The sequence below is a fragment of the Gymnoscopelus microlampas genome, assembly GCF_963454915.1.
Source record: "Gymnoscopelus microlampas genome assembly, chromosome: 11".
Classification (NCBI taxonomy): Eukaryota; Metazoa; Chordata; class Actinopteri; order Myctophiformes; family Myctophidae; genus Gymnoscopelus; species Gymnoscopelus microlampas.
Genome location: NC_139948.1, coordinates 53776920 through 53790117, shown reverse-complemented (window position 1 = coordinate 53790117; position 13198 = coordinate 53776920). Strand labels below are relative to the sequence as shown.

At 42.4% G+C, this 13198-nt stretch overlaps 1 protein-coding gene across 1 annotated transcript; it reads right to left on the bottom strand.

Moving 5' to 3' along the window:
• Positions 1-398: 398 nt before the first annotated feature.
• LOC311054871 (zinc finger RNA-binding protein-like) lies at positions 399-9570 on the bottom strand (the record flags this gene model as incomplete). The annotated part of the gene is made up of 6 exons (XM_084070868.1): positions 9448-9570; positions 5591-5812; positions 4350-4572; positions 3804-4013; positions 2020-2206; positions 399-592 (listed from the first exon to the last, which is right to left on the bottom strand). Exons 2-6 carry the CDS (start codon positions 5788-5790, stop codon positions 399-401), a joined length of 1014 nt encoding a protein of 337 aa, XP_083926994.1. The 5' UTR covers positions 5791-5812; positions 9448-9570.
• Between the last annotated feature and the right edge of the window lie 3628 nt (positions 9571-13198).

Genomic DNA, 13198 nt, shown 5'->3' with positions numbered 1-13198 from the left:
TGTAGCGTGCATGCAAAGTTTAGCACTGATCGGTCCTGTGGTTTGTGACACACAGACCCTCTCGTAGACAGGTAGGGTGTGGCCGAGTCTTCATTTTAACTCTTTTATACTTGTGTTTGATGGAGTGCAATATAGAACGATTACATCCCCACATCCACAGCACTGGCCTTCCCCTCTGGTTCATGGCCAGTGGGGTTTGTTAAACAAAAAACAGCTGTCTCCCTATTTGGGCTGCTGCAGTTGTGCACACTTTTTTGCCTTACTAAAAAAAAAAGGACAATTTAACAATATAATTTATACTCACGAAAATAACTGATCTACAAGCTAACAATGTGTCGTGATGCGACGTGTTAGCATGTAGATCAGTTATTTTTGGCAAGCAACACCCAAGTGAACTGTCAGAATACCTCTTCAACGTAGTCGTGTCCAACAGGCTGCACGTCGTTCTGCAGTGCAGCTAGCGGCGCCGCAGACAGCCAATCAGAGATATCATTCTTGGTCTCTGAGGCAGCCATGGAGGGTGGCGTTGGCTTGGATATCTCCGCCGCCTTCATCTCATCCGCTTTCGCCGTGGTCTGCAGTTTGTTTCCTCCTGCAAGGGTCGAAGGGGGAGGTAGGGTTCTTTAGTCTCAGACCATTGCTATTGGGCACAAACCCTCTTCCAATATTTCATAAATTGCCTATTTAGTGGCAAAAATAGGCGATGCAAGGTGTTGTGAGTTTGCAGATGGCATTGGATGAAGTGAACAGCCAACAAATACGATAAAACCCGAAATTGTGTCTACTAATGGCTTCATCCTTACTGCTCCAAAAGACCACAGCTAGAGAAGTTATTATTTGTAGCAGGGCCTTATTTTTCAATCAAAAGTTACCGTAAACTTACCATAGACATTAGTGAACACCCAACCTCTAATCGTAAATACACACAAAAAATGAATTGATTAACCGATAAGAATTTGCAAATCAAAATTTTGATCATGCAAAAACAAACAAAACATCACTATTAACAACACACAATCCCATTCAAAGATTCTTAGTATTGGTTTACTTAAAACTGTGACATTCCATTTTACATTTTACTGAGTCACTAGTCCACAGATGCTTTGACTAATGGACAGCATACAAATGCAATAAATCACAATAATAAAAAAAAAAAAAGGAAAACAATGACCGTTTCCATTTGCAAGGGCCAGGAGTGAACTATTGGCCATTTGACTGCATGGTTAAACTAGGTTATACACTTGTTATTCTACAAGGCACAGAACTTCAAGAAATGTCAGGTTTGGAAACGCACGCCTGGTCGCCGTCCATCACTACACAAGTTGGCAGAGACTTATCCAGACATTGGCATGTAGCCTTTGAGTGCAAAGCACGCTCTGTGAAACCAGCTTCACTCTTTATTAGTGATGAGTGTTTGAACCACTTTCAACCTGGTGTCCCTATTTTGGGCACGTCATTATAGGTGCAAATTGTCAACAAAAAAAAGTTTCATCATTTTTAAAGTGAAAATGGAAGTCGTTTTCTTTATTCATTGTGTGATAAGTACATAGGGGTTCAATGACTTAAACCCTATATACTTAGATGGGTGTGCAAGGGGGTCTGTAATTGAACCCGTCCTTTTCTATCACTCATCAATCTCTGCCGATCTACAAGCTCACACAATGCCTCGTGACGTGTAGTGAGACGATTTTTGTTTTCACTGAATGTTTGCCTATTACGACAAGCCCCGAATAGGGACGCTAGGATTCATGTGGTTGAACTGGTTAAATGCAGAGCTATACTAATCAAACAGGAATACAGCAAAAACACAGTACAGAGCATAATGGCAACAAGGTGAAGAATGAAGTCATTGTCAAATACCGCCAGGAGACGTCAAAATTCAAAGGGGACCTACTGACCGACAAAGTTGATCTTGGGGGCGGAGGCCTTCTTGACGGGGGCGGTGGAGTTGGTAGACGAGCGGCAACAACTGTTGCCGAGCGCCCGCCCCCCCCCACCCCCCCCGCCCACTATGTTGACCGGCTTCAGGCAGGAGGAGTTGTGGGTTGGAGGCAGAAGCATTGGACGAAGAGGTGGTGCTGGAGCTGCCCAGGCCAGAGGAGGGGGTCTTACTGGGGGCGGCCGTGGTGGAGGAGGAGGTCTGGGTGACCACGCTGGGCTCCGTGGAAGGGATGGGTTTCCCCAGCTTGGTGTGAAGCTTCACCACCTGAGGAACGGAGCAGAGCAACACGTTTGAGGGTTTGTTGTCCAAACCGTTTTCTAAATGACATTGTGTATTGTAACGACATGTATGTTTACGACACTGAATTTTGTTAACTAACACCACTAAACTAAAAGCCTATCCATTAGGCCTGTCAAAAAAAATCGATTCATGAATAAATCGCGATTCTTAATGCCACGATTTTAAAAATCGATTCAAAATATTAAAATCGATTTTTTTGAAAAAAAAAAAATATATATATATATAAGTTAGTACCTTTTTCACTGGCACTTTGTCTGAAATCAATGTCAGAAAGACTGCCTGACATGATCTGGCTGCATTGAAGTGTATGATTAAACTTTTCATGGTTTAAATCGCAATAAATCGCAGAATCGAATATCAATTAATCGCAGAATCGCAATTTTAATCGAATCGGCACCCTAGAAAATCGCAATAAATCGCAGAATCGAATCGAATATCAATTAATCGCAGAATCGCAATTTTAATCGAATCGGCACCCTAGGAATCGATTTTGAATCGAATCGTGAGGTAAGTGAATCGTGACACCCCTACTATCCATCCATCCAACATATCACTGTTTATTTGCCATCCTAGGCAGCATGATAGCAAGCCATGTTCAGCCATTGCTTGAGCATCATGTATCATAGACAGGTAGGGTGTTGCCGAGCAACGCCGTAAAAATACAATTGTACGGCAGACTCAGAGCCAGTCTTCATTTTAACTCTTTTATACTTGTGTTTGATGGAGTGCAATATAGAACGATTACATCCCCACATCCACAGCACTGGCCTTCCCCTCTGGTTCATGGCCAATGCGTCAGTACGGCCAATGCTCTCATATCATAAATCTCATATTTGGGAACACACATGTTGACATATTTGCTTTAATTGCCAAAACACGTCAAAGCTAAAGTTCCCCTTATGACTTATGAAGCTGTAAAAGGATTGGCTTATGTCTTTATTAAACCAGATATGCAAATATGTTCTGTTTTTTTTGTCCTTCCAAACACCTGAACCAAGCATAGAACTTGCGTACCGGTCATATATGCATACATCTGTGCCAAATATACACAGTATAGAGACAAGTACACAACGTCCAGTAAGCCTGCCTGTATGTGGGCGTGTGTATATTGAATGAGGGTTAATATCTTTTGTGACCGTTTACAATCCATTATGTTCCTAAATAATGTGTTTATCGGTGTCAGCCAGGGGTCTATAATGGGCCCCCTCCTTTTTTACCCCTTTACAAATATCTACAATCTCACAGTGCGACACGTTGAAAGATTGTAGATTAATGTAGTTAACCACATTAATCCTGGCTTACCCATTTTGGGCATGCCATTATAGGCAAAGGTTTAAAGACTTAAAAAATATGTTTATCAAAGTTCTCAAATTTTGAAAAATAGTCAATGTATAAAACTTCTTAAGACAAGCTGTGAGCTTGTATCCCAAAGTACAAATTAGTGCTTACGTGGTTAAGCCTAATCCATAGGTAAAATGGTGTCGCTGGTCAAAAAGAACTGATCTATGCGAGCAAGTGACACATGATGGTAATACATGGTAGCATAAAATAAATACATTACCTTCTGATGCTTGGCCCCACGGATATGAGCGGCGTAAGCGTCGGCTCCGGTGCAGGAGACGTCACACAGCTCACAGCGGAGCTGGTTCTGGACGCCGCGGGCAGAGCTGCTGGTTCCTCCACTGCTGCTACTGCTACTGCTGCTCTGAGACACCTTGAGAGCCGCTTCCTTCTTCTTGTGCTTCTGGCCCTCCAGGTGCTCCTTGTATGTCTGGTTGGAGAGGAAGGGGGGTTACTATTCCTTCATTTGAGACACCATTTGCTTCAAATGTAGGACGTATAATGCAAGCCAAGCATGGCGTTTAAGCATAAAATCTAATCATGTATTAAGTCGGACAAACCTGCAAAGTTTGTTAAACTAATTTGATCAGTGTAAATGTAGAATTGATATACAGCTTTTCAAGGTACTCAAACAAGCTTGTAGATCAGGTTTGTTTTTGGTCTATAACAACATGCCCAAAATAGGGAGGCGAGGTTCAAAGTGATCCCCACCAGTCTTTAGGCTTCAAAGACCAAGGACTACAGAGACAAGTGTGAGTGTGCTCACCTGCGGGCCTGCACAGCTGATCTTACACACGTCACAGTAGTGGATCTGAGGGGGTTTGGGCGGCTGCTTAGGCCTGAGCTGCTTGCTCTGGAAGGGCTGCCCGTCCACGCTGCTGCAGCGGCTACCGCGGCCACCGCCTGCTTCTGTTGCTGCTGCTGTTGCTGCTGGTAATATGTGGAGGCAGCAGAGTACACGGCAGCCTCGTAGCCCGAGTAAGACGTACCTATGGAGCAGGAATAGGGGCAGTGATGAAGAAATGCATTTCAATAAAATATATTTTTTAAAGATACCAATAGGCTCTATTCACAGCAGCCATATTATGAAGACATTCACAGGTGTTACCAATGATACTAATGAAGGCTCTGTTCCATTCTGGTCAAACAGAGTCAGGGTGCTGATATTGTGCATGTTGGCTCACTAGAAACACTCTGTTACACCAGTGGGTCTACAGTTGGGGTCCAAGGACCCTCATGGGCTTCCAAATGGCCCCTTGCAGGTGTGTAACTCTGAGAGTGTACAAATGTATGTAAATTTGTACACTCTCAGAGTTATGGGGGTCGTGGGAAACCACTGTGCTACACTAAATGGAACAGAGCCTTCATTAGTATCATTGGTAACACCTATGAAAGAAGTGATAATATGGCTGCTGTGCATTGAGCCTATTCTAAGTCTAGAAGCCACAGCATCTCAGAAAGAAATCAAATGCGTCAGTGTTTAACACTGGGAACTTTTGGCTTCCTCCTCCATTCCAAAATGTGCAGTCTTGCTAAACTGTGTTTTGAGTGACAAGATTCTGCATCTACGCCCGATGCGACACAACTCGCGCACGTTGAATAATTATGTTAGACTGAAGTGAATTTTGCACAAGCGAATACGAGCGACAGCCTATGTATGGGGAACGTTGCAAAGTAATGAACACGTTGCATCCATTCAAAATTATTCAAAAATAGCAGATGTACCAGCTCGCAGCGCGGCACAAAGTGATGACTGTGAGATTGTACATCTGCTATTTTTTAACATTTATTGAGAAATATTTTAAGTGTTCTTAAAACGTGTTTTGCTATACAGCTAAAATCTAAAATGACAGATGCTTTCCCGGTTTTAATGGGTTATTATAACGATGGCACCCAGATCAATTAAATGTGTTTCTGCAGCTCACATTCTACTATATTGCTCGACTACGTTTGGGTTTAGCGTGTGGGTAACTTGTATGTGTGGGTGACGGCCGGGCATTTCTTTACCAGAATATGTGACAGCGTTGGTGCTGTAGGTCAGGCTCTGGGAGTACGACGGCACTACGGACGCTCCAGCAGAGGGTACGGGCTGCACGGTGGACGACACCGGGTAGATGGAGAAGGTGGAGGTGGCCTGGCTGGGCGTGGCCGGTTTGATGGCAGTAACCTGGCGCGTCTGCTGGGTCTGGGTGTACGGCGTCATACATTGCGTGTACGCTGGTTTGGGGGCTATGTGGGGAAATAGAGAATAGTACAAAACGATGACTTTTTTTTTAAAGGTTGCACAAAACACAAAACATATCCATTATCCAAAAACCATGTGGGATATAAACAACACATGTTTTTGTTGATCTCTTGTCCTTATTAAACTGGTTTGGCATCAGCAGCCATGAGTGTGCCGTGACTCTTTGATGTTTTAAGAAATAAATGTTTGTTGTGGTCGGGTCATTGTGAAACATTTTCAAAAGTAGCCGAGTATACAAGCGTTGTGAGAACCACACTTATAGATTGACCTTTTTTTGTACAAATGGAAGCAAATGGACCCTAATGCAGTGGTCACCTCAGGGTTCCTTGAGGTGGTTCCAAATGGACACGTACAGGTCTGTAACTTTTGAGAGTGTACAAATGTACACTCTCAGAGTTATGAGGGGTCATTGAAATGTAAAAGTTTGAGCACCACTGGCCTAATGCACACCAAACTGGAGGTCATCAACGTTTTTAAAAAGCTTTGAGAATGACAGCTCTAGGAGGACTTTTCTTCACCATGACGAGTCCAGTCAGTGGCGAGTTGAACGTACCTGTCTGATGAGATTTCAGGGATCTCATCTTAAACAATGAGAGTGTACTAGCCTGGCATGGCCAGACTAATATCACTGCGTAGATATTAGTCTGGAATCTCTGTGTGGAACCTGCATTTCCGAGGGGCAAATAAAAAAAATGCCTCTGGTGATAAACCCGCGCCATATTTACATACTGGGCTCTGATTGGTCCCTCACAACTTCGGAGGGAGAGAAATAAAATCTCTATTGAGAGGGGCCAGACCTAATCTGCCACGGGCAATTTGTTTTTGCAATGGCAGATTTGTCTGGATCCAGGCTAAGAGTGTACAAATGTGTACACTCCATGTGTACACTCTCAGAGTTAAATTAACATTGATTTTTACAATATAAATTGGGGTCCCAGAGATAGAAATGCCATTAAATGGGGGTCCGTAGCATAATGCATGTCAAACTGGGGGTCCAAGAAATTAAAATGGTTGAAAATCACTGCTAGAGCCGTAAAAATCTTCTCTTATGGGGGTCCTTGGCATATCTTTTCAAATGGGGGTCCGCGGGCTAATAAATGTCAATTTGGGGGTCCTTGACATGAAAAAGTTTGAGAACCACTGGTTTAGTAGACCTTGTATTGTGGGTTAGGGTTAGGGTTTAGGTAAGGTTAGGTTAGGTAGTTTAGTAGACCTTGTATTGTGGGTTAGGGTTTAGGTAAGGTTAGGTTAGGTAGTTTAGTAGACCTTGTATTGTGGGTTAGGGTTTAGGTAAGGTTAGGTTAGGTAGTTTAGTAGACCTTGTATTGTGGGTTAGGGTTTAGGTAAGGTTAGGTTAGGTAGTTTAGTAGACCTTGTATTGTGGGTTAGGGTTTAGGTAAGGTTAGGTAGTTTAGTAGACCTTGTATTGTGGGTTAGGGTTAGGGTTTATCTCCAAGGGTTATACTTATAGCTACATTCAAATTATCTGAACATTAAACAAAATGTGGCAAATTTTAAACTATGTGTAAAAGAAAGTGTGTGTGAGTACATTATATCCTAATACACTGGTTCTCAACCTTTTCAGGCTGCGAGTCGCAGTCGCAATATGATGGGGGGACTGGGGGGCCGCCAAAATAATCATATTTGAACCGGGGATCCCCCAAAATAATCATATTTGAACTGCCCCCCCAACCTGACAAGCACTTCAGGGGTTGTGGCATTACGTTTAGTTTGACTTGGTTCCACAGTAGCTGTAGAATACAACCCTCGTAGACGTATTTACGATTCTGACGTCTTTAATCTACGAGAGTTGTAGGGTTCACGCCCCATGGAGACCTGGACTTTCTGCACTATGCCCTGCAGTAGCTGTAGTTTACAACCCTCGTAGACGTATTTACGATTCTGACGTCTTCAATCTACGAGAGTTGTAGGGTGCACGTCCCATGCAGGGGAGCACTTTCTGCACTTTACCCCGCAGACACTCCAAACCTGTACAAAAGGTGCTTACCGCAAAGCCCCAAATGTTAACGACCTCGGCGGGGTAGTAGTGATCCCCGTCGAGGTATATCTTTCAATAAAGAAGTCTTTTAATCCAGCTTGTGTCGGAATCTTCACTGTTCTTCTTTTGTTTTAAATGAGTTTGAACTGCGCATTAGCGATTTGGCGGTCGGGAGGTGTATTGCGCATTGAACACACAATGTATCAATACACCTCCCAACCGCCAAATCGCTGTTGCACAGTTTAAACTCATTTTAAACAAAAGAAGAAGCAGTGCGCAATAGACGGGTTTCCTGTTAGTAAACATGAGAGGAATATGACCGCGCAGAGGAGGGGGAAGCCTATGGGTGCGTTTGGAAATTACGCACCGGAGCACACTCGCCTATTAGTTTGTATTGGCCAGTGCGCTCACTGCCGCTCAGGGCTGTATTTTCGAACGCGCCTTTCACCCGGGCATGCGCAGATTGCGCATTCTGCTCTGTGATGACGTCGCGCGGAAATCCGTCTATACACCTCCCGACCGCCAAATCGCTAATGAGCAGTTCAAACTCATTTAAAACAAAAGAAGAACAGTGAAGATTCCGACACAAGCTGGATTAAAAGACTTCTTTATTGAAAGATATACCTCGACGGGGATCACTACTACCCCGCCGAGGTCGTTAACATTTGGGGCTTTGCTGTAAGCACCTTTTATTTTCAATTTGTACATGTTTGGAGTGTCTGCGGGGTAAAGTGCAGAAAGTGCTCCCCTGCCTGGGACGTGCACCCTACAACTCTCGTAGATTGAAGACGTCAGAATCGTAAATACGTCTACGAGGGTTGTAAACTACAGCTAGCCCTGCAGATACTCAAAACGTGTACAAATTGAAAATAAAAGGTGCTTACCTCAAAGCCCCAAATGTTAACTACTTCTACGCGGTAGTAGTTTAATGTAATAATCCATATCTTTCAATAAAGAAGTGTTTTAATGCCGTCTGTGGCCGAACGCCATTTTTCACCCTCGTTTCCTCCCTTTTTACATTGAGTGTAATTCCGGGTTTCACCGGATGCGCCCCCTCACTACCCGTCACTGCCGCCCATTGGGAACTTCCGATAGAATCGGCCACAGACGGCATTAAAGCACTTCTTTATTGAAATATATGGATTATTACATTAAACTACTACCCCGTAGAGACAGTTAACATTTGGGGCTTGGGGGTAAGCACCTTTATTTTCAATTTGGACACGTTTTGAGTATCTGAGGGGCATAGTGCAGAAAGTCCAGGTCTCCATGGGGCGTGAACCCTACAACTCTCGTAGATTGAAAACGTCAGAATCATAAATACGTCTACGAGAGTTGTATTCTACAGCTAGTTCCACAGATAAATATTGTGAGGCGTTGTGAGCTTGTGGATCTGCTATTTTCTTAGATGATTTTAGATAAGAGCCTATCTAAAAAGAATCATGCAGTGGCTATATTTTTAACACAAATGCATGCTGCTTTGATGCGAGAGTGTGTTGCGTGTAAACCACAGCACAGATTTGCATCGCATTGTAAACAGCTGTGCCTCTTATACACACTTTGTGAGTTTCTAACTTGCGGTCACAGTCAGTGTGTGGTATTTTTAGATGGATATCTTACTGTAACAGACAGATCTATCCACCGTTCCAGCCAGGACTGTTGGTAGCAGAGCCACAGGGCATGGATCACAGACTATATATTATAACCATGATCACAGAAAACACGACGGAGCCAGTTAGCCGCTAAACATTAGCGTAAATCGGTGTTGCCAGATCTAGCGAAAGAAATAAGCAGCAAGTCTATACAAAGAAGCCCAAAATAAGCAAATAGGGGGCAGGTCAGTTAAACTTTATTGTCTAATGTTGAGAGCAGTGATTTTAAAACATTTTCATGCCATGGGCCCCCAATATTACACTCTACTTGAGTATTTCCAATTTCCAATACTTTTACTTCTACTCCACTACATCTCAGAGGCAAATATTGTACTTTTACTCCACTACAATTATTTGAAAACTTTAGTTACTAGTTACTTTCAGATATCAATTATTATATTATAAAACATACATTAACTACTTTAAACCTATTTTATACATAGGCTATTTGAAAATAGCAGATCTACAAGCTCACAACAGATCGTCTATTTTCAAACATTTTAGTACTTTACTCAAGTAAATTCTGAATTCGGACTTTTACTTGTAACGGAGTACTTCTACATTGCAGTATTCATTTTTTTTCTTAAGTAAAATATTTGAGTACTTTTTCCACCACTGCTACTTTACAGAAAAAAAGGAAGCCCAAAGTCACTTATAATTACAGATTTGGCAACACTGGACTCTGGACTGCGCTGAGAGCAGCCACAACACACACACACACACACACACACACACACACACACACACACACACACACACACACACACACACACACACACACACACACACACACACACACGTAACAGTAGCCTGAAACAAACCTAACCTGGCGATTGTACTTAATTCATTTAAGGCCCGTACATGTACATAAACGTTCACATTTCAGATATAAAGTTCTCACCTCACGGCCACGGATGTGATAATTCTGTTCGAGCCCTCAGAAGTAACCGTATCTTCAGTATTGTTCAATAAAAAGCATTTTAATCTGATCGGTGGCCATTTTCTCAGCATGTCCATATGCTTTCAACTGCATTACCCATCGGTTGGTAGGTGTACTGCACTCTGATAGAGTGTGCCCACTATGAGCAAATGGCCACCGATCGGATTAAGATGCGTTTTTATTGAACAATACGGAAGATACGGCTACTTCTGCGGGCCCGTACATAATTATAACATCCGTGGCCATGGGGTTAAAACTGTGTTTGAAATCTGAACGTTCACGTAGATGTAGGGTCCAAAAAAGGCGGGAAAAAAGTATATAAAAGTAATATTACTCCAAAAAAGGCGGGGGAAAAAGTATATTATATTATTATAAGTAATATTACTCACCTCAGACAAAAGACGATGAAATGAAAGTAGATCAGTGATATGATATGAAGCGAAATCAAGTAGAACAGTTTCCAATAGTAATCTATCATCGTTCGGAGGTGCCGTTCGGAGCGACCTAGTATCCACACGCCATCTTGAAAAGTGAAGGAGATGAGCCAGAACGGCTGATTTTAAGGGGCGGGACAAAATCCGCAAGGGCTGTGATTGGTCAGACAAGCAGACATGCGTACATGCGAGAGGGCATCCCCGGGAATTCCCTCTCGCATGTACGCAAGCACAGCCACCCCCGCCCACACACACACACACACACACACACACACACACACACTCACACACACACACACACACACACACACACACGCTATTACACGCACGCACATGCGCACGCACCCAAACAACTCTATGACGTGCACACACAAACACGACACAAGCCCGCCCCCCTCCCCCCACACACACACACACACACACACACACACACACACACGCTATTACACGCACGCACATGCGCACGCACCCAAACAACTCTATGACATGCACACACAAACACGCACGCAGGTAAACCATTTCTGTATTTGTTTTCATAGAACAAACAAAAAGACATTGAAGTATTAACCAAAAATAGATACATTAGTTTTCAATGCAAACGTCATTTCACTCATTTAAAAGTTAAAGAGAGAGAAGGTGGTTGCAGAGAGGCAGGTGTTGTTTGCAAGGCATAGGGATGTGGTTAGGTTGAAGGTTTTCACATCTGTCATTTCTCAGTGCTAAACATGATCTACAGCCTTCTTTGTGCCCACTTCCTCTCCTCTGGTTCTCTACACCAGTGGTTCTCAAACTTTTTCATGTCAAGGACCCCCAAATTGACACTTATTAGCCCACGGACCCCCATTTCAAAAGATATGCCAGGGACCCCCATAAGAGAAGATTTTTTTACGGCTCTACCAGTGATTCTCAACCATTTTAATTTCAAGGACCCCCAGTTTGACATGCATTAGGGCTACAGACCCCCATTTAATGGCATTTCTATCACTTGGACCGCAATTTATATTGTAAAATCTATGTCAATGTAACTCTGAGAGTGTACAAATGGAACCAAATGGACCCGTCATTAATGTGATGTTTAGGTTTTAGTCAATAATATGAAGATACTGTAGAGTGTTAAAACTATTCAGTTTATCACGTGTGATGCTGTTATTGTTGTATTCAGTGTGTTTGTTATAGACATTTGTGGAAGAGTCAATTTGTTGATGAAAACAATAAATGTGTAAAATAGTGGTCAGTCTTTTCAGGTGGGAGGGGCTTTGAGCTGAGTTAGAGGACGTTACTGACAGCAGTTGAACTCAGACACTCTGGATTGTTGAAGGTGGATCAGCTCAGCAGCGTCTCCTCTGTAGATGAAGGTAAAAAGTCTCTTTGACTTCATCTGGATTCAATGTCATGTTGATTGATAGAGCTGTGTTTCCTCATCACCCACACAAAGTACCAGACACTTTCATAAAGGCCACAAAGAAAAGCAGACTCCAAGAGAGGCAGCCATTGGTTATAAGGATTATATTATATCTTTAGTCAGACATGAGAGACATGGGAAGGTTACAGTATCACAGGTGTTAACGCATCATCGGTCGGGTCTCTCTCACACACAGAAGGACAAGACTGGACTTTTACATGGCCAGTTATCAGTTAGGTAACATAAACAATGACATCACAGGATGTGACATAGATGTGAGTTTCTGGGTAAAGGTGGACTTCTTGGATTGGATGAGAGTGATGATTACGTCATCGTCAGATGAGGAGGATGATGAAGATGATGATGAAGATGATGAAGATGATGATGTGACAGTTTATCTGGGACAAACAGCGTCCAAGTGTGAACACTTCAACACTTCAATTATTATACAACACAATTATTATACTTTTACTAATAATAATAATAATAATAATAATAATAATGTAAAGTATTCATGATGTGAACATACAGAGTACATTATTAAACTATTTTTCAGTCGCCTCCAGAAAAACGCTGCCAAAAATCCTTGATCATGCGATGGAACATGTGAAATATGTGTGAACTAAAAGAACATGTAAAATATGTGTGAACTAAAAGAACATGTAAAATATGTGTGAACTAAAAGAATATGTAAAATATGTGTGAACTAAAAGAATATGCATTTTGATTTAAAAAAAAGGTGGTTTTCCTACATCCTGTGGTATTGGTTCTCAAAGTGGGGTTCAGGGGAAATTGTTTAAGAATGTAGAATCCTTGAAACATTATAAAAAATGGTAAATGGTGCATTTATATATAACGCTTTAATCCAAAGCGCTTTACATAGATTGTGCATTACATTCACCCATTCTCACACACACACACACACACACACACACACACACAC